At 42.1% G+C, this 22621-nt stretch overlaps 2 protein-coding genes across 2 annotated transcripts in view; both read right to left on the bottom strand.

The window, feature by feature from the left end:
- snx29 (sorting nexin 29) overlaps positions 1 to 19495 on the bottom strand; it is a 130309-nt gene extending 110814 nt beyond the window's left edge. Inside the window, exons 1-11 of the mRNA XM_066689157.1 lie at positions 18883 to 19495; positions 16351 to 16415; positions 15310 to 15362; positions 14985 to 15109; positions 10379 to 10559; positions 9751 to 9821; positions 9191 to 9445; positions 6699 to 7077; positions 6195 to 6313; positions 5382 to 5463; positions 5167 to 5249 (exon numbers count right to left, since the gene is read on the bottom strand). Coding sequence (XP_066545254.1) covers positions 5167 to 5249; positions 5382 to 5463; positions 6195 to 6313; positions 6699 to 7077; positions 9191 to 9445; positions 9751 to 9821; positions 10379 to 10559; positions 14985 to 15109; positions 15310 to 15362; positions 16351 to 16415; positions 18883 to 18889 — 1420 coding nt within the window. The 5' untranslated portion in view covers positions 18890 to 19495. The remainder of the gene's footprint in view (positions 1 to 5166; positions 5250 to 5381; positions 5464 to 6194; positions 6314 to 6698; positions 7078 to 9190; positions 9446 to 9750; positions 9822 to 10378; positions 10560 to 14984; positions 15110 to 15309; positions 15363 to 16350; positions 16416 to 18882) is intronic.
- A 95-nt stretch (positions 19496 to 19590) lies between these two features.
- tnfrsf17 (TNF receptor superfamily member 17) lies at positions 19591 to 21975 on the bottom strand. The gene is made up of 3 exons (XM_066689158.1): positions 21784 to 21975; positions 20897 to 21040; positions 19591 to 20284 (listed from the first exon to the last, which is right to left on the bottom strand). Exons 1-3 carry the CDS (start codon positions 21902 to 21904, stop codon positions 20013 to 20015), a joined length of 537 nt encoding a protein of 178 aa, XP_066545255.1. The 5' UTR covers positions 21905 to 21975; the 3' UTR covers positions 19591 to 20012.
- Between the last annotated feature and the right edge of the window lie 646 nt (positions 21976 to 22621).

Genomic DNA, 22621 nt, shown 5'->3' with positions numbered 1-22621 from the left:
CAGGACCAGGAGAGAATATCACCACTGGAGACAAATGTTTGCAGTTTCTATCTGCAATAAAATAAACTACATGCATGTAAATCGCATTCTGAGCCAATTTTAAGATAAGTATTTATTTTCTTTGTTGTCACTGACGTGCATTAAAAACTTTCAGAAGACGCTGGTCTTCATCCATCTGTTAATTCTGCACATCAGGTTTCAAGCGCATGAAGAGCATTATGGTGTGCATCTGGTATATACTTTCGTTTTCAAGATTTTACAGTACACTATATTATAAAAGCATTGGGATAAGAGCCAGAATACAAAGCACAGCTGTTCGCAAGTGTATTTCATAGGGTGTAGCCCCATTCTTGGCCTTAGTGGTTACTGCAATTTTGATTTGGCCAAAATAATATTCCACACAGTGTAGTGTCTTATGCAGGGAGAGAGATGATTTCTTGATGATTTGCCAATCCAGTTCTTCCCAGAAGTGCTCTCTAGGCTTGAGAATTTTAACTCTGTGCAGGCTGTGGTTTGGATGCAAATCCCCCCTTGATCAGCTTTTTACATTATTAACAACTTAAATGCAAGTTCTCAAACTCATCTGCATTTGTTCACCTTCTAAACAGCAGACCGGGCACTTCAAGGAAGGAGATGAATAGGTTTGGACCATTCTGGGTGACACTCGAGTCACATAGCATGGAAAAACAATTATATAGACAGACGCCATGATCTCAGGTTAAATAAATTCAGAACAAAAGGCTAGATGCCAAGTCCAGGCTGAGCAAAGTTTATCACAGTGGATTTCCGCAAAATAATTTCATCTGAGGCGCATGCATGCAGCCTTCCATTGTGTGGAAGCATTCGGGATCCCTTCCCTTCCCTTCCCAGGAGATTGGATCAGGGTCTTAATAAACTGTAGTTGCTAGAAGGTGATGAATGTTGCAAGGTGTTTGAAACAAAGGTTTATGATAGTACCCTTGCCTTCAGGATACCTTTCAGTTAAGTGATCGAGTATCTCTTTAAAGCCACTCAGGTGAGAGGAATTTTAAACACAAGGCCATTGACGGACTCAACACAGAGATGCCTGACTCGACTGCTGCGTGAAAATTCATTAAAGGGTGGGAGGGTAACCACACTGGGGGCCAGGCTGCATACAATACAGCACAAATCAGAGAGAAATCAGTATGCATGGTAAGACAAACAAATTCATATGCCTGGCCTTTTACCGGACACACTCAACTTCAATCGGTGGGCATGAAGAAAAACTAAAATCAGTGCGCACGAGGGCAAGTCCTGTATAGCACACAGAATTAAACTCCCGATTAAAAAGACTCATTGTCAATTTGGCAGCCCGCACTGGAAGATAATTGTAATGTATCACCAGTGAAGCTGTCACTTCACCGTTGTCATTGTAAAGCATTGGCTTCATCAAACAGCATTATTTACAACTTAATTCCCAGCAGCGCTTTTACGAACACGAAGCCTCAGAGTCCCCTGCCTCATCCCTAGAGCAATGCATCCCTTCCACACAGCCATCCCATATGAAATAAAAAACGCACACACAATTTTCAGAAAAACAAGGAGGACAAGTGGTTTCGTGTGAGAGTCGAGGGATACATTCTCCCACTTACTCAGGAAAAAAGAAACAACACTTTTTGGGGGGCTCTCAGTTCCTCCCACTTCATATATCACTTTTAAGTACCTTAATAAAGCAATTTTATTATCTTCCACCCAGTTAATGATTTGACCCTTTTTCTCTCCACCTCAACCTGCCCCACTCTCTTTCACTGTATCCAATTCAAGGATCAAATAATAATAATAATAAAAAAAGTAGTATGAATTTAAACCAACAGTGCCCCCTACTGTACACATGAGGTATAGACCAAGAGTCTATGATATGTTCCTGTAAATATGCTCCCAGTGAGTATACTTTTAGTGCATCTGTCTCCGTCTGAGACTAACTTGAGATATCTATAGTGGGACTTCTGTCTGTTGAGGTCACACCTATATGAGGGCCATGTCATGAGTTACTCTTCCCTGTTTTCATAAACTCTAACACCTCGTTAAAAAGTTGCAACCACAGAACAGAATTTCAATTAATCTGGGATTCAATGACAATACGTTTGAAAGTGGGCTGTGTAATGACTCAATATATAACAATATAAAAGGGGAAAGTGAGACACAGACCAACAAAATACAGTCAGGTGTCAGATGTCATTTGGAAATTAGCCTACCAGTATTTGTAAAGATTTTAAAGATTAAAAAAGTATATTATTTATATTAAGAAATGAGGGAAATTATTTATAGGCCGCTAACTCGATTATTCCAAATGACACTTAGAACAGGGGATGTGCCAACTGACTGGAAGACAGCAAATGTCATACCAATCCACAAGAAAGGAGACAAAACTGAGCCAGGAAATTACAGACCAATCACTCTCACCTGCATCACCTGTAAAATGATGGAAAAAATGATTAGACAGAAAATAGAGGAGCATCTCAATGAAAACCATATTCTTGGAGATAGTCAACATGGGTTTAGATGAGGCAGATCATGTCTTAATTTATTAAACAAATCTGAACATGCAACTGCAGCTGTAGATCACGTGAAAGCATATGATATGAAATACTTAGATTTCCAAAAAGCTTTTGATAAGGTTCCACACCAAAGACTGATCCTCAAATTGGAAGCTGTAGGCATTCAGGGTAATGTAAGTAGATGGATAATGAACTGGTAGATGTATAGGAAACAGAGGGTGTCGATTAGAGGAGTCGTTTCTAACTGGAGTGAGGTTGTTAGTGGAGTTCCACAGGGATCAGTACTAGGGCCTTTGTTTTTTCTAATCTATATTAATGATCTGGACTCTGGGATAGTTAGCAAACTTGTCAAATTTGCAGATGATACTAAAATAGGCGGCTCAGCAGATACAATCTTGGCAGCACAGGCTATTCAGAGGGACTTAGATAATATTCAGTTGTGGGCCGACACCTGGCAGATGAAATTCAATGTGGACAAGTGCAAGGTATTGCATGCAGGTAACAAAAATGTCCACTATTATTACACTATGGGAGGAATAGAACTGGATGAAGTAACGCATGAGAAAGACCTAGGAGTCTATGTGAACTCCTCACTTTCTCCATCCAAACAATGTGGGGAAGCAATAAAAAAGGCAAACAGGATGTTAGGGTATATTGTCAAAAGTGTAGAATTGAGAACAAGGGCAGTGATGTTCAGACTGTATGCACTAGTTAGAGCTCATCTGGATACTGTGTACAGTTCAAGAAAGATATCGCTGCTCTAGAGGCAGTTCAGAGGAGAGCAACCAGACTTATTCCAGGTCTGAAGGGAATGTCCTACTGAGAGACTGAGGAACTGAACCTTTTCACCCTGGAACAGAGGAGACTATGTGGGGACTTGATCCAAGTCTTCAAAATCATGAAAGGCATCGACCACATCAAACCAGAGGAGCTTTTCCAGATCAGCAGGGACACACGCACCCTGGGACACAAATGGAAATTGGGCTTCAAGGCATTCAAGAAAACAGGAGACACTTCTTTACACAGAGAGTTGTCACAATCTGGAATAAACTACCCAGCGATGTGGTTGAAGCTGAAAGTTTGGGAACATTTAAAAATAGACTGGATAGGATCCTTGGATCACTTAGATATTAATGAACACCAAACGAGCACGATGGGTCGAATGGCCCCCTCTCGTTTGTAAACTTTCTTATGTTCTTATGTTCTTATTTAGGTAGCACTTTTCATTATGGGACATTATCGACCGCACAATCACATGATTACAGCTTTGTAATTATTCATCAATCTAGGTGTCATCACAGCTGCGTACGTGTAGGGAAATTACTAAACTGTACTGCAGGATGCAATGGTAAAGGTTCACTGGCATTGAATGGCTCTAATAAGCTACAGCCATTACAGTATGCCAGTTGTGAACTGGAGTGTATTTTGCAACAAGGATCTTTGTTAAAAGAAAACAGGGTTCCTTATATCCTCAGCAGTCAATAAAAACTTTGGCCAGGTCAACTCAACGTAGGCCGTATTTACAGACAGTCTGAGTAGGAGTCACAGCTTGAGGCTGAGGCCCCACATGCCATTCAGTAATCCTTCTGCCCCGATTTGCACGTAAACACCTATTAATAACCCTGGGAAACAACAGCAGCAACAGCAACAGCAACAGAGAAACTAGAACTGAGAGAACTTGCGCTGTTTTGTTTGAACACCTGTAAGGTCCCCGGAAAGAAGCGGTGGAGTCTTAATTTACAGATGGGTACAAGGAAAATCAACACAGCTGACTGAGTCTCCAATTAAAGTCGCCTGCATCCACCCAATTAACTGCAGCAGCCAATGAGCTGTCATCTCCTGTCGCCAGGCAAAGCCAAAGCTGCACTGGTAATGCCACATCTGCACAGCTAAGCACCAGCCCCCCTCATTGCCAGGGAGCTGGGCCCAAATGAGGCAAAGTGATCCCCCATCTAGCTCTGTCTTTCACAATGTGTGAGCGCATACTGGGAATGTCCTCTCTCTCTCTCTCTCTCTCTCTCTCTCTCTCTCTCTCAGCTTCACGAGCAACAGAAAGATATTGAAGACAAATGCAGTACATCTGTCAGCCTCATTTCACAATCAGGTGCCGATAACACATTCGAATGATGGAATGATATTTCCCCTGCGTATCCTGTGAACTTCAGCTGCAGATCTGTGATACATTTCTTTCCTATCATTCGGTTTCAGTCATTATTGGACAATAGACGCCTTCATAAAAAACGAAAGAGGAACTACAGATCAGTATTTGTACCGTGACATCTGCAGAGTGTTTCTGTAAGTGTGGAGCATAAGGTGGGGTGCAGCTCACAAAAATACTGCAGAAAGTTTTTCAGTGACAGCATCCCAAACACTGGCAACCCCCTATTCAATCAATGTGGGCAGCACTGGGGAGTATGTGGGCAGCACTGGGGAGTAGTGGTTAGGGCTCTGGACTAGAAGGTTGTGGGTTCAAATCCCAGGTGGGCAGTGCTGTTGTACCCTTGAGCAAGGTACTTCACTTAGATTGCTCCAGTAAGCTAAATGACAAAAATAATAATAATAATAATAATGTTAAGGGCGTACACTGGACAGTATAGTTTGTGGGGAAAGGCATACATGACAGGCATCAGCAGAGAGGCAAACCTACCAACTGTCATTGACTCGGGCAGCACTGGAGAAGGCAGCAAGTTGTTCATTGATGTGCTCTGGACTGGAGGACTGGTTTTCATGCTAGGTGGAGAGACAGAGACAATTGTTATTGTGTAAAAGAAAGTATTTATTTGTTTTTTCACTCTCTCTCTCGCTCTCTCTCTCCAGTGTACAAACTTTTGCTTCTCCCTCAACTGGCGTAGGTATTCGTACCTGTACTGCAGCTGGGATCCTGTCTGGGTCAGCCCACTGCTGCCAGCATCGTCACGATAGGCCAAGACCTCCACCGTCCTCTCTGAAACACAAAGGCACCCAACAGCTCTTTCACATGGACCACCTGACTCAGGGTCTGCCTCGGGGCATGCTACCAACTCCGGTCTCACACACTGCAATAACACAACTGCAAAGTGACAAAATGCATTTGTTTGGAGATGTTTCTAAACCAGTCTAACTTTTTAACTGCACTGTTATGGACTCCTCAAGTTTCCTCCACTTCGTACCCTGTCTTCCAAACGTGGGAAAATATAAATAATTAAATATTTTGTGTTTAGAAATCCATTAGTGTCTCTTTTGTTACTTGGCACACCTTCAGAAAAACAGAAAGGAAGACAGAAACAGGCCGGCAGACGCGCAGGAGACTGGCAGTGTTGGCAGGGGTACAGCGCAGGAGATTCTCACAGTGAAAACCTGCCACAGTCATATCACACAAAGCAACACCCGTGTTCTGTAACACACACACGCAGGTCTCTCCACCCACTGTTTTCCCACAGAGCCGTGATTCCACAATCCAGTTCTGGGGGCCCAACTGACAACACAGGTATTTATTCCAGCCAACATCTCTCACTGTGTATTTTAACATCTTCAGTTCTTTAACATAACAAGCAAGGAGAAGGAGAAGTGTTTCAAAACAACCAAAAGTAGTCGGGACCTCACTCCCCCCCGCCCCTTCTCCATTCCACCAAGGACTAGGCCTGGGAGAAGCTGCCATAGAGATTTCTGGGCAGGGGCTTGAGCTGGCACACATACCAGGCTGGCAGTAGGAGTCAGCAGGGGGGAGAGGGATGAGGATGTCAGAGCTGTCGTTATCACTGATCATCTGAAGGGGGCTCCAAGTGGACACACTGGACAGACTTCCCACCACCGGCCTGAGGATAACAAGAGCAGCAACAGAGCGATTCAGGAGTGGCAGTATTACTATGAGCACCATTAAAGTGTATATGTATATATTGCTATGATCATCATTGTAGAGTATGTAAAAACTAGAATTGTAGTGATGTTAGGTGTTATTGTTATTTTGAAGCTAAAATTGTTGCATTTCAAACCCCTCCACAAATAATGCTAACAAACTGCCCACTCTGAGAGTTACATCTGGCCCCAGCAGTTGATGATTTATCATGGGAGAAGGCCATTGAAAAACAGCGCACACTGAAGAGCATTGTACAGTATTACAAAGGGGATCAGCATTAGAGGGAGGGTGTGAACACGAACAATAAGAAGTGGATTAGTCAGTGGAAAATTCCCCAAACTCACTGCTCTCCGCTGCTTCTCTCTTCCTCTCTCTCGGGCCTGCCTTTCCCAAACAGAACCTCATCCTCCTCCTCGTTGTCGATGCTCTTGGTGTCAAGGGGCGTGCCGTTGGCAGTATGCATGTACCCCCAGCCTTCCATGTCCCCTTCGGGCCCACCATTCTGCGTTGGCGAGGGCTCGTTGCGGTCGGAGGCCTCCTCTGAGCTGCCGGCACCCACCCCCCCCACCTTCTGCCCGCTGCTGCAACCTCCTCCTCCTCCTCGTCCCCCCCCTTCCTCTTCGTCCTCATACTCCTCCACCCCTCCTTCATCATCATCATCATCGAAGGAGATGATGTTAGTCACCTTCTTCTTCTTCCGTCGCTCCTTCCTCAAACCCGAGTCTGGGGACAGAGCAAGAGAGAGAGAGAGTTTAGCCATGCTCTTATAAATACACTCTTCTCCTTGTCTATTCCACTCACATGGTCAGCCAGCACTGGATATTTACTCATATGTAGGCAGCTGCAAAACGCTGGCTTGATTGTAATTCACCCGTGCTATTATTAAAGGATGTGATAATTGCTGTGATGAATGCATAAGGAACGCATAAACATTTCACATTATTTCTGCCACCTCAAGACAACACTGTGCGCTCACCACTGTTCATAGGTCTTTCTGCACTTACAGTGAGGGAAAAAAGTATTTGATCCCCTGCTGATTTTGTACGTTTGCCCACTGACAAAGAAATGATCAGTCTATAATTTTAATGGTAGGTGTATTTTAACAGTGAGAGACAGAATAACAAAAAAATCCAGAAAAACGCATTTCAAAAAAGTTATAAATTGATTTGCATGTTAATGAGGAAATAAGTATTTGACCCCTTCAACTTAGTACTTGGTGGCAAAACCCTTGATGGCAATCACAGAGGTCAGACGTTTCTTGTAGTTGGCCACCAGGTTTGCACACATCTCAGGAGGGATTTTGTCCCACTCCTCTTTGCAGATCCTCTCCAAGTCATTAAGGTTTCGAGGCTGACGTTTGGCAACTCGAGCCTTCAGCTCCCTCCACAGATTTTCTATGGGATTAAGGTCTGGAGACTGGCTAGGCCACTCCAGGACCTTAATGTGCTTCTTCTTGAGCCACTCCTTTGTTGCCTTGGCTGTGTGTTTTGGGTCATTGTCATGCTGGAATACCATCCACGACCCATTTTCAATGCCCTGGCTGAGGGAAGGAGGTTCTCACCCAAGATTTGACAGTACATGGCCCCGTCCATCGTCCCTTTGATGCGGTGCAGTTGTCCTGTCCCCTTAGCAGAAAAACCCCCACAAAGCATAATGTTTCCACCTCCATGTTTGACGGTGGGGATGGTGTTCTTGGGGTCATTCCTCCTCCTCCAAACACGGCGAGTTGAGTTGATGCCAAAGAGCTCGATTTTGGTCTCATCTGACCACAACACTTTCACCCAGTTCTCCTCTGAATCATTCAGATGTTGGCAAACTTCAGACGGGCCTGTACATGTGCTTTCTTGAGCAGGGGGACCTTGCGGGCGCTGCAGGATTTCAGTCCTTCACGGCATAGTGTGTTACCAATTGTTTTCTTGGTGACTATGGTCCCAGCTGCCTTGAGATCATTAACAAGATCCTCCCGTGTAGTTCTGGGATGATTCCTCACCGTTCTCATGATCATTGAAACTCCACGAGGTGAGATCTTGCATGGAGCCCCAGACCGAGGGAGACTGACAGTTATTTTGTGTTTCTTCCATTTGCGAATAATCGCACCAACTGTTGTCACCTTCTCACCAAGCTGCTTGGCGATGGTCTTGTAGCCCATTCCAGCCTTGTGTAAGTCTACAATCTTGTCCCTGACATCCTTGGACAGCTCTTTGGTCTTGGCCATGGTGGAGAGTTTGGAATCTGATTGATTGATTGCTTCTGTGGACAGGTGTCTTTTATACAGGTAACGAGCTGAGATTAGGAGCACTCCCTTTAAGAGAGTGCTCCTAATCTCAGCTCGTTACCTGTATAAAAGACACCTGGGAGCCAGAAATCTTGCTGATTGATTGGGGATCAAATACTTATTTCCCTCATTAACATGCAAATCAATTTATAACTTTTTTGAAATGCGTTTTTCTGGATTTTTTTGTTGTTATTCTGTCTCTCACTGTTAAAATACACCTACCATTAAAATTATAGACTGATCATTTCTTTGTCAGTGGGCAAACGTACAAAATCAGCAGGGGATCAAATACTTTTTTCCCTCACTGTAATATATCTTGTATCTTAATTGTAATAATGTGTCCACTTTTGTAACATTTCTGTGACAGGTAATTGCCAAGAAAGAAATAATGACGACAACAATAATATAAAAATATTGCAGTGTTGTATGTTGGAAATCCGAACTGGGTTGAGTGACATAGTGCAATTTCTTATGTATAAAAAAGAGAGCGAGGGAACATGTTGCATAAAGGAGTGGGGCATATATATGATGCTTCAGGCAATAGTCACTCATGCTCCTTACCTGCAGAGGTGCTGCGGGGCAAGACGGGCAGGGGGTCGCTGTGGCTGTCAGGCCGGGAGCTGAACCCTGGCACTGCGACCGTGGCGGTACTGATCTCGCGCAGCAGGGTGCTGACCCCCTGGGCCGACTCCTTCCACAGGCTGCTCACGCCCTGTGTGGACTCCCGCAGCAAGTGTGAGACCGAGGGCGGTCCTCGGTTCTGCCCGTTTAGGTCTGTGTTGTCAATGTTGATGGCAAACAGGATGGAGTTCAGGCCTGCACAATCAAAGCACTGTGAATAATCACTTCTGCTCTGGCTATTTACATTTATTTTTGTTACAAATACAAAACACACACACACACACACACACACACACTCTCTTACAAGCTCTTTTTTTGTTTTTGTTTAGTAGTCTCGTTCTTATAATGCTGAGCTGCTTGATGACAGATTGAAGGATGGTCAACACAGACACTTGGACAGGGATGGCATTTGAAGACATTTGTTTATTTCCAGCTTCACTAAAGCTGTTGAAAATGTGCATCTCAGCTTAGTAGTATGTGTGGGCCAGCCGAGCTCTTACCTGCTGCCATGGTCGGTAACATGCTCGCTCGCTCCTCGTCCATCAGGAAGGCCCAGTCTTCATAGAAGACACTATAAAGCAGAAATCGACCTTTACCAACACTGTCATTTTTCACTCGGTGGCAGCGCTGTAAACAAGTCAATATCCTAGTCTCTGAAAACTCTGTGTTAAGCTGGTGTGTCCCCAACTCACCCCACCTCAGTTATGTGACGATGTCCACCAAACTCCTAATAATGATAATGTAGACTGGTACAAAGGGTACAACAGTATGCCAAAGGGCCTTACACACAGGGTTTATTGATGCATCAGGAAAAAGCAAACAGCCAAAAATAAAGCAGTCACTCTTCAGGACAAGTGCTGTTTATATCGATTCACACAAAGTAATGGTTTCAAGTGAAAATCTCTGGTTACATATAATAATGATTCAAGGAATTCTGAATGTGTTGAAGTACCGTGACCGGATAAAATAAAATAAACACCAAACAAGACTGGATATCATTTCAAACTGAATTAAAGAAATCAGAAGTTTGCCCAGGGGAGGGGAGAATCTGTTTCTTATTTTTTACTTTCTTAAGAGAAGGTCTAGGAGCCGGACACACCCATGAGTGGGTGTCACATAAGGCAGTACCTGAGGCGCGGCCGTTCGGCCAGCAGGGTGTGGAAGTAGCGTTCCAGAGAGTGTTCGTTCAGGGCGCATCGCAGCCAGGCCCGCCCGCGGCCCACCTCCGAGCTGATGTGACGCAGGGAGTAAAAGCGCTGTAGCTCATGCCTATTCAGGTGCTCCTTCACGTAGAACCAGAACGACAGCTCTGCAAACACAGACAGCGCACAAGAGGCCTGGATCAAGGCCTAATTCACCGTCTGATTCTCCTTCTCTCTACACATCGTGCCCCCATGAAACATAGACAACACTGTGAAGCTTTAAATGCCACAAAGAGCCCCACTGGACAGTTGAAAGAGGAAAATACTATTCTGAATTAAAAATAACACTAATTCTTCAAGGAGGGGTCAAAGTAAGGACACCACACCTTAACAAAATGACTGACAGAAGAGAACTTGAATACTGCAAGTTGAGCTTCAGCATTTCATTGTAAAATAAGGGGCAAGGATGATACTTTCACAGCTGTGGGTACCTGTAGGAAGTGTATCGCTATATTAATCTACTTTATCATTAAATGAACTCACTGTAAATCATGAGAATCCTCTAATACACTCCATGAGAGGTGGGCAGGTTGAGACATATGGTAAAAATAAAATAAAAAATAAAAATGGCAAAGGCACACCTCTTTAAACTAGGTCAAAACAGAGTGCAGGGTTATTGTAGCCGACTGTACCGAAGAGTTGCAGACTACAACAAACAGATGCATTACATGAGAACAAAAATATTCCACACTATTTGGCTGGCATATAAACGTCCCTCGAACTGCAAAAGCAGCAGCGGAGCTTCAGCAATCAAAACTACAAAAGATATTACACTTCTCAAGTGCAGCCAATATATCTATTGACAAAGAACGATGTTAGCAGTATGCTAATATCCAATAAGGCTGCTGCAAGTAGTGAAATATTCAGCAGTAATGAGTGATTTCCAATTCCCTCATGAATAAGTAACAGGTTTTGAGCACCAAATCGCAGCACAAACGGCTGATATAAAGTTAAATCAATCAGACTCATTTTCTGTTGGGCGTCTGGACAGAAACGTCTTCTTTTCGCCTCCAATGTTAAATTAAAGGGAGGCAGCGAGTTTTGGGGAGACCGAAGATCTATGTAATCCACAGGGGAGTGAAGCACACGGTGAGACAAATCTCAGTGTCTATATTTATCACTCAGTAACATTTGCATTTCCCTCTTATTTATCTTTCGGAGATTCATTTAAATAATTTAAATGTATCAAAAAACAAATCATTTAGGAAGACTGAAGAAAAAGAAATACAAGGGGAAAGAAGGAGAAAGAAGCAGCAGAAGCAGAAATATGCTGGACTGTCTAGGCTTTTCTGGCATGTCTTTATTTCATGCATTTATTTATTTTAATAATCTCCATCTTTGAAAATAGTTTTGCGAGTCCCAGCACTTCTTCACTGGCCTTATTCCCTACAGAAGACAGAGCAGGCCATCTCCACCACTTCACTGTCATTCTACTTTCTGTCCCTTTTCTTTCATTTCTGTCCAATACGTTCCGTCTCACTTTAGAGTACATTTGCATAGCCTCCTACAGCATGGCAAGAGCCAAAATAAATAACACTGCAAAAGAGCACAATTATTTCACAGTGACACCCACTCCAGCCCTGCCCATACATAACTTGTATTCAGCATCAAATTGGTGCTAAGGATTGAAACTCCTCCTTATTGAGAGAGAAAAATATAGGCAAGGCCAAACACTCTGTTAACATTTTGATTAAATTATACTTAAAGACATCCCCAATAAATCTCTTATCTTTCTTTTGGAACAACATTGTGGGATTTTGATTGTTTCTTCTGTGACAAATTGCTACTATTAGGGCAATCGGCATAAAATCAATCTTTGTTTTCTTTCTGTTTATGTCACATTAAAATGGTTTGACGCGCTCAAAATAGGTTACCCCCTGTCAGGAGAATATCCCATGCCATTTTTTTTTTTTTTTTTTAACTAAAACTGCAACTTTACCCCACCACCTGTCAAAGACGATTGATGTCGTTGAAATTACATCAGCTAGGCAAGACTTACAAATCAGGCTAATGCAAGAAACATTGCCTTTCGAATATACACCGATCAGCCATAACATTATGACCACCTGCCTAATATTGTGTAGGTCCCCCTTTTGCCGCCAAAACAGCCCTGACCCGTCGAGGCATGGACTCCACTAGACCTCTGAAGGTGTGCTGTGGTATCTGGCACCAAGACGTTAGCAGCAGATCCTTTAAGTCCTGTAAGTTGCGAGGTGGGGCCTCCATGGATCGGACTTGTTTGTCCAGCACATTCCACAGATGCTCGATTGGATTGAGATCTGGGGAATTTGGAGGCCAAGTCAACACCTTGAACTCATGATTCAACAGACCAGCCCACCTTCTTCCATTGCTCCGTGGTCCAGTTCTGATGCTCACATGCCCATTGTAGGTGCTTTCGGCAGTGGACAGGCGTCAGCATGGGCACCCTGACTGGTCTGCGGCTATGCAGCCCCATACGCAACAAACTGCGATGCACTGTGTGTTCTGACACCTTTCTATCAGAACCAGCATTCACTTTTTCAGCAATTTGAGCTACAGTAGCTCGTCTGTTGGATCGGACCACACAGGCCAGCCCTCGCTCCCCATGTGCATCAATGAGCCTTGGCCGCCCATGACCCTATCACCAGTTCACCGCTTTCCCTTCCTTGGACCACTTTTGATAGGTACTGACCACTGCAGACCGGGAACACCCCAATTGCTGCAATTTTGGAGATGCTCTGACCCAGTCGTCTAGCCATCACAATTTGGCCCTTGTCAAAGTCGCACAGATCCTTAAGCTTGCCCATTTTTCCTGCTTCTAGCACATCAACTTTGAGGACAAAATGTTCACTTGCTGCCTAATATATCCCACCCACTGACAGGTGCCATGATAACAAGATTATCAGTGTTATTCACTTCACCTGTCAGTGGTCATAATGTTATGGCTGATCAGTGTAGATATTACCTTATATGCTTGATCAACGTATCTAAATTGATTTAAAAAGAATCCCAGTCATAATATTGCCCTGATTGAGACGACAAATCTAAATATCCCAGGCCAAGAATAAGGGTTTAAGTTCATTGTTGTAAAGATTACAAATCTGTCAGGTGAACTGTCACCGTATAAAATTAAGCCCCACAATGAACCCAAGAAGAGGAACAAAAACCTTATTCCTGTTTTAATTTAAGGTCAATGTTACCACATAAAAATATATGAATACATACAAAAATAAATTTAAAACATTGCAACTGAATAGTGCTAAAGGTTCTGTCCAGGAATAGAGGAAAAGACAGTTCTATGTTTTACACAGGGAGAAAGTACCCTTTGTGCAAGCTGTGGTGTTTTTTCCCTTTCTGGGAAAATATAACACAGTCAGCATACTATAAATAAAATGAAGCAGACTGAACTGATTGATGGGATGACAGGCCATGGTCTGACTAATAACTAACCAAGGTCTGGGCAATTCCAGTCCTCGAGTTCCTGTTCCTTTTACTCACCAACTCAAGACCTGGAATAAAAAGATGATTAGACATCTTATCTTTATGCTAAATTCACTAAAGTCCTGAGGCCGAACTAAAACCATACACCCTTGGGGCCCTCAATGACTGGAATTGCCCACCCCTGCTTTGGAAACTGTAAAGATTAAAGAAATGATCTAAAGTTATTTCCCAATTCCAACCTACAATAATATCAGTAGTACTGCCCTTTATCAACACAAAGAACTGGTTTTGTTTAGTGCCTTTAATCACTTCAAATCTTAATCACCAGCGAAACAGCTGAAATGTGTTCATTAGGTTGCGGTTTTGATCTTTCTTTTTATAAATATAAAGGGTAGGGCAGGTGCTGACTAACCTCAGAGAAAGAGTATTTCTGTTGATTTCCTTTTTCGCCCCAAGTTTCTTACATAAAGCTCAGTTTTCGAAATTAATTCAAGCATCTGGCTTTCCTGCTTGGGCTTCCTGTTGCATAAGTCCTGACCAACAAGCACAACTATGAGCTCTCTCTCTCGCTCCTGCGTTTTCGAGGTATCTACTTTAAATTAGTGTAACCCCAGCTGCTGATAACTGTGATATCCAAAAGGCCTACACTTCACTCCATAACAGACACTGCAAAGCAAAATAGAGGAAAGAGAGTGAAATTACCATCATATTCAGTCTGTCAACTACAAATAATCACCAGAGTGCCTTCATTACAGCGCTAAGACTAAATTGCAGTAATAGTTCATAATCATTACATTCATAAAAATACAAAAAAGTAGATCAATCTAAAACACACATAAAAAAGCTGGCTTCATTTATTGATGGAAAAAGGCAACATTTCACACATTACAGATCATATAGAGACTTAACTCTCTGGAATTGACCGTGTTCCCAATGCAATGGAAAAAAGGAACCTACAAGAACAAGGATGTCAACAATGGGAGACATATAATGGCTTGGATAGAAGAATCCCAAAAAATGTAATACAAATAAAAAAGGAGAGATTGTAAGTAAACTTGGCTTGATACTGGGATCCCCTAGCTAGTGAAACAAGCAAGCCCGGCCTACTGTACCTGCTTCTGCTTTGCTGGTGAAGCCGGCTGCTTGTTTGAGGGCGGCCGCAGTGAGTGCCAGGCCCCGGCTCCTCCTTAGCCCGTGCTGCAGCACTGCCTCGAACTGGGCACACAGACAGATCACCCTGCAGGAACAATTTTTGATAGTTGAACAAAAAAGAAAACCCAAATAATTATGAATAATTCAGTTTATGAGTTGGTTAAAATTGAATTAGAAATTGAACACAGCCATCATTCACCACATCCTGCTCGCCCCTTCTCTAATTGCATGCTGGGAAATAACAATCAATAATAAACTACAACCCACCAGGATGGTGCTCCTTACCTGCTGTCTGTGTCAGAAGCGATCTCTTTTCTTCCCCCGAAACGGATTTGGCACTAAAAATAAATTTGGAAAGGAAAGCGGGATACTTATTATGTGTTGCAAGCACAGCAGATGCCTCAACTCACAAATTACGCTCAGTGATAAGTGACTGCTTGGCATTACAAACAGTGGTGGTTCTAGCCACTTTCAACTTGGGGGACATGGCTGGGGCCATTTGTAATATTAGGGGGGCCATGTCGGGGGGGGGGGGTGCTGACGGTGTTTGGTTTTGTCCTGGCTCCCCCTCAAAACCTGCACTGATTTCAAACACAGCTACCATCATCCCCAAGGAAGTGCTAAGTCAGTGTCTTAATGGCTGAGCTTTCGCGGTCCTAAAAACTTTCTTGTGGACGGTTTTGTGGGGAAATGAACAGGAGCCATTCTGAAGAGAAACTCTAGGTTGAACCAGTTTTTCACTTCACAGTTTACAAAATGTCACTGACACTGAGCACAGGGACTATGGGAATACAGGCTTCTACAATACTTTTACTCATTCGTCTCATTTATGAGGTTAAACAAAACCAAGAATTATTGCCAGACAGGCACGATTATGAAAACTACAAACTAAAACTCCTCTCAAGACACCTCTTGACTAAAAGAAGGCACTGGACCAAAACATATGTACTTCTGTTTTTCAGTTCGCTTCCTAAAATGGGCTATTTTTTCCATTCCCCCAGACAAACGCAACAGGCAACACAATCAAACAATCGTATTACTTATGTTTATATTTCTATATTTACGTGTGTTTTCCTGGAGCCTTCAGAATAAGAGTAATTTAAAATATGGGAATATAGTTATCCTATTGAAATATATTGCTAAGAATGTTTCTTCGACATTACCTTGGAATCTATGCTATGAAAACTGTAATATCATAAAAACAGGAAGGTGTTCTTTCCAGTACACAATGACGTCAGTGTTGACCCATTTCATACGTCAATTTTCCACTTGCATAATAAAACTGTGACTTTTTCAACAGAGGGCCACACAATGTGCAACTCTTACCTGTTTGACAGCATCCAGCAGCCTCTCCTGCAGGTTTTGCCTCTTAGTATCATTTTGATTGGCAACTACAATGCAAAAACAGTGAAAGATTACTGCCAAGCTGCACACAGTAAATGCTGATGATCATTTTAATCTTGCAGTCACAGCTAGTGTTTCCACTACCCAACATACACACCCAAACCAGCCTGCCAGATATCTAATGGGCAAGGACTGGGAAAGAGCAGACATTGACCTGTGTCCATATCCTTCAGTAGTCTGGGATTTAAAGACTTGAAGAAAGATACTTCTTAAGAAATTTGAGTGGGGCACTTGCTGAGCCACATACACTACTCTACAACTTGAACAAGCTTTGTCCTGGGGTGTGAGCATATTCGAGAGTTGGATGTTAAAATGTGCAGACTAAGAGGATAAAAGTTAGCATCTTCTTATCTGGAACAGGCTAGAGCAATATCCACTCGTCATGCCTAAAAAAACAGGGCGGGCTGGGAGCTAATGGAAACGCTGGATAAGGTTTCCTACCCAAGGCTGAGCATTAGTCCAGTCTCAACATGCACCCACCACGCAATCAACTACAGAAAGAAATCGTTATTATTTTAATAATGGTCATTATTTTTCAGAAATTTGGACTGTAGTTCAGTGAAATCCCTGTTAATGATTGCAACCAATGATCTTTCAATTTGTATTTTCCTGCATCTAATTATTCAAAAGGAGTTTAAGAAACGAGTACTGATATTCTACCAAGCACATCGTTTTCTCTATAGGAATAATTGCTGAACTTATGCTCTTCAATCTCTTTTTTATAAACACCTAGTGACATTCTGGGCAACCGCATCTGTGAGGTGAAAGGCAACAGTCCATTCACTGTGTAGTGGATTACTTACAAACATCAATCCAGTCACTCCCACAACTCCACCAACTGGCACAGTTACATAACAAAGTGACAGTTAGCTTCACTCATCCCCTATCTCGGGCATGACAGAAAAGTTTCAGAGCTGCAGTGAGAATACCTGGTTCCTCTTTACTGAGCTGAAGTTGAACAGTACTTTGGGGGATGGAGACACTCTTTCAGAAACAGCACATTGACATCAATATATATTTATAAGAGCTTCATAAGATGTGTAAAAAGACTTGTTTTTTGTTGAGTTGTTTTGTTCGTGGGTTTGTCAACTGAAATCATTAAGCTGTTCTCTCATTACTCACCCTGTTATATGTTAATGGAATAATTAATATACATTCTGAAGTGTCTTATGGTAGTTTTGAAAAGATTTTACACATACACATAAAAAACTGTTGATAAGGTGAAGACATAGCCTATTCATTGTGTACTGGATACAATACAATAAAATGTACCAAAATATTTTCATACCAGGCTTTTATTGACAAAACTATAAAACAACAGACCAGCGACTTTCCAAATGAAGTTCAACATAGCTGGAAGTCCTGACTGAACTGTATATGACCAAACAAACAAAAGCCTACATATCATTAGAGTGTTTATAAGCTTATCGCATCATGTGGCTTTTGCAATACAAGTGCACACATCCAAACGAATGCCCTGACACTTTGGTCCCTGTCCACTATAAATGTCATAGATAAAGTATACAACAAGGTGCAGGTGTGAATGTATAGGTGTGCTTCCCAATCCTGGTCCTGGGGACCCAATGTCCTGCTGGTTTTTGGTATTTCAATTCCTTAAACTAATAATTGGTTTAATCAGAGCTTATCAAGAATTGTATGCCACTGGAGACATCAGGTTGAAATTAAAAGAATATTAGCTTCCCATATTCTATAACGTTTAGTAATTAAAATGTTAAACGTGAAATAAAGCAAATTAGTTCAATTAAGGTTTTAGCTAATTGAGGGTGGGTCAAAAACCAGCAGGACACGGTGTCCCCAGGACCAGGATTGGGAAGCACTGATAGAACAGGGGGAAATGCAGGGAACTATTAATGTAATATTTTTACGACCAGTAAATACCTCAAACCTCCCCTTTCTCCTTAAGATGTCGCAGTGAAATCGTACTGTACTTGAACAATATACTGTATGAATACTTAACCTCTGATGACATGACAAGTTAAACTGGTACAGGGCATGCACATGAACTTTAAATGTAATTTGCACCAAAACTAGGAAGCTATAGAGACTGAATCAGACAGGAGACAACACTATCAGTTAATCCAGCTTTGTCCATAGTATTTAGCCATTGTATTGTAAATTGTACTTTCATTTGCAGGACTGAGCGAGTCAGCAATACTTGCAATAATATTCCGCCATTCCCTTAAAAACCGCAATATTTGCAATATAAATATCTAAGAGTGTACGTGCAGTATTCAGATTAAAAAGCCATATTGATCTGCCAGTGAACGAGAAGCAGACGTGCATTGTGTGTGAACACATTAAACAAACCGATCTTTGTTACGAATAATGTGAGCAAGTTTGGCTGCAGAAACCACAGCAGTCAAACAAAATCATAATAAATAGCAATAATAATAATGCAAAGGAAATGTATCAATGTAATTGTTATTCACTCACCGCTCATCGTGCCAGTGCAGTTTATTTCAAAATGTCAGTTAATGTTACAACCAACATGAATCTTATGCTTTCGGTTCCAGTTAATCTTAACCCCACCAAGACGCCCGCAAAGACTTCGTTTATTTCATTTTGAAAGATATTCAACACAGGTCCGCTGTCAAGAAATATTGCTCTGTTGTTGTTGTTGTTTTTATTGTGTACACGAACAAGTGAACAGCTGAAATGTCATGATCCTCTGACGGGCTCCTTCCACAGCCGGCAACTGATCACGCCAGCTCGGGGCCCCGGCAGGGCCTGCGCGCTTTGCGGGTCTCCGGGCAGGACGGGGTGCGTGGTCGACACCGAAAGGCGGGGAGCGGATAGTCACGGTGTGGCGGGGGTACGGTGGTCGGTGAATGTCCGGGACCAGGGAGGTGGACAAAAGGTAAGGATATGGGATTTGCTACGGCATTGCGACCAGGCAAGGCAACACAGCCTCTTCTGATCACATGACACCGTCCAAACTCAGTCACCTGACGGGGAGTGTGTTCCCGCAGAGGGAGACCAACAGTGTCATGTGTGGGTGGACAGCGCGACTGTCAGCTTGTCCCAGGACAGGTACCCTCGGTCAGTTGATGATGATGATGAGGAGGAGGATTATCATTATGTATATCAGTCTTATAACGTTTATTACACCATTAAAGTTGCCTAACCCAAGTGGTCCTCCTGTTCCTTATTATTGATAGTTTATTTCATGTTGGCAAACATGGTGCAAAATAGGCTACATATGGGATCATACATGTAAGACAAATCAAAACAAAGCCCTGATATATACAAGGACCCTAAGTGTTTCACAAACAACTTTCTCTTTCTACTTCAAATTATTGATTGCTATAACACGCTGAACTAAACACACACACAAACAAGCAAATAGTAATGACTCATGCAAATCTACACAGTTCAATATGCGGCACAGTTTGTGATTCCTATTGCAAATCACACAGATTGTCCTGAACTGCAAGATACACATGGTTAGATCAAGATTGGTGCCAAACAAAAACACAAAACTCATGGCTCATGACAAACATTTGAACAGAGGGGGTGCAGTATCCTGACCGTAGAAGAAGTGCAAATCCACTTTGCTACCCTGCTCAGGCTGTAAAGACAGACTGCCACAAGCCCAGCACAGGGTCCCCATTGCTGTCCAGTGCATAGTTCCACAGCTGGGCTGTTTTTGCAGTTACCAGAATAGTGGCACCTTCCTCTGTAGCTGGGACAGGGAAACATGAGGTGTACTGGGGGCCAGAATTGTTTCGCTCTTCTTCCCAGTTGTTTACAATTACTTCATCCAGGAGCTCTGAGACCCTGGTGTCCTTACAATGAGCATCTCTCTTGTTCTCCTGCTCAGGCCCTGTGGAAACATCTGCAGGAGAAACGCTTATTCGATCCCTCTCTGACAACAAAATTATACCTGACACTCACGAAAGCAAGCCCTACAAATGTAGTGTATAGTGTACTGCAGGAGTGTCAGACTCCAGTCCTGGGGGGCCGCAGTGTCTGCTGTGTTTTGTTCTTGGCTCCTTAATTGGTAAAATTAAACCATTAACTGGATTAATTGAATACTTCTCTCCAGACACTGAAATGTTCTGTGGTTTCAGTGTTTTGAGTCATCAACCAATTGTAAGGTATTGTCTATTAAAATAAAATATGAAAGTTTTATATAAGTCTACCTGAGTAAATAATAACATTAATTAAGTAATTTGGAGCTCCTGTTGGAACAAAACCATCAGACACTGCATCCCCCTAGGACTGGAGTCTGCCCCCTGGTGTAGAGTAATGTCAAGATTAAAGTTGCAAATGTATTGTATATAGATTATTTCATTATTTTGTAAACATTTAAGCCAGATTTATTATTATTATCATTATTAGAAAATAATTATGGTCAGACCATTTAGGTAGCCTCATAGCATCCATGCAAAGCAGATCTTTCATGACAGTATGTTTAATCGCCATCACACTGCACTAGATTGCCTACCTGTGTTCTTGGGCAAATGCTTCGATTTATTTTTCCGCAGCGTCCTGAGGGCCAGGGTAAGGGTGAAAGTCAAGGCACTCAGGAACAAGAGCACGCCCAGGATGATCCACACAATGTGGCTCTCCGACACAGACCTGTCCGCCACTGGTACAGAGCGGGATGCAAAGCATACGCTTTAGGGAAGCTCCCAGCTAACATACAACATTGTAGTAAGGTTGTGGGTTGGTTGGGGCCAACATCACATTCCCACAATGTGGTAGCAAAACAAAAATGTTAGTTGGGCTACTTGTTGCAAAGCAAAACCATCAGCTTTAAATAACGTTTTAAAAGATTTGAATTGGACAGAAACAGATGCCTTAGTATTTGGTTATTGAGTCAAGTTTAAAAATAGAGATTGCCTTCAGTAAGCCATTCATTTCTACATCACATTTTTTCCATTGCCTTCTTTCTGTTCCCCGTTTATCATCCTTTCTCATGTCCTACAATTTGCAGATTTGTCTCGTTTGGAAAATTACAGCCTCAGATGGTGCCAACATCTGGAAACAGCAAATACACAACTATCTAAAGCTCGGTGGTTATTGCTGTTCATCTACAACTCCATACCATGTCTGTGTGATTTGTCTTTCTGTACTCAATCAAATCTCATAATTTAACAATATATAACTTTTGACAAGAAATGTCAATAAAATAAGATGTATGTGTGAAAGGAAGAAGTGTATAGAACCCAACTTTTGGTGGTTTCTTACAATAAATGGTAATTAATATAATATACATATAAAAGACCAGGTTAACAAATCTCTTATACAATATAAATCGTGAATATATGGATGATATAGGGTTGGATAAAAAAAAATATATATATATATATATTTAAAATCTATACTTACATGTTTTGCAATAGCTCGTGCAGTCAGAGGGGGCTCTTTTATAGCAACGCAGATGACAGGGTTGACAAGATTCCACAAGCTTATCGTAATAGGAATTCTGGGAGCATTTAATATTGGCCATGAATAGGCTAATAATAGTTATTATTATTATAAGGTTGCAGCAGACTCCTTTATCAGGTTGTAGTTACTGTGTGTGAAACTCTGAGTTTATAAAGCAGACAGCACTTCCTCCCATGAAAATGGTCTATATTCAGGGGAAGCCCCCTGCCCAGTTTCAATGCCCTCTCTCAGAATTCACAACCACTCCAGTGCCGCCAATAGAAACGGCTGTGCAAGAAAGGACAGTCCCACTTATATCGCTCAGGCATGATCTTAAGTGCTACATGCATATAAATCAAGAAGCCAATTACATTTTGTAATGGTGTCTGGATTTTTCAAATACAGACATTGGTCTCCTGTAATAAGTCTCCCAGTCGTTATTTTATGTTCTTGAATTCTATGTTCCTGTTTTCAAGCATTGCTATAAATCCACTATGATGAACCCTGTCAGGACAGAACACATTTTGAATTAAACATAATGAATGTATTGAAAAAATGTATTACTCATGCATATGTTACCTTCTGTATATGTCACTTCATCTGACAGCAAATACAAGTTATGCTTCTGTTATGAGTCCTTAACAAGGTTGTTTTTTATTAGATTAAACGCAGTAGGTAGAGGGCTCTGGACAAAAAAGACAAAAAATGAAAATTCAAATTCAAATGCATAATCTTGCAGAAATCAAATGGACCACAGGGGGGCACTATGGCCATATCAAATAAATCATGTACTGCAAAT

This window comes from Amia ocellicauda, chromosome 17 (genome assembly GCF_036373705.1).
Source record: "Amia ocellicauda isolate fAmiCal2 chromosome 17, fAmiCal2.hap1, whole genome shotgun sequence".
Taxonomy (NCBI): domain Eukaryota; kingdom Metazoa; phylum Chordata; class Actinopteri; order Amiiformes; family Amiidae; genus Amia; species Amia ocellicauda.
This window is presented reverse-complemented; position numbering and strand designations above follow the sequence as displayed.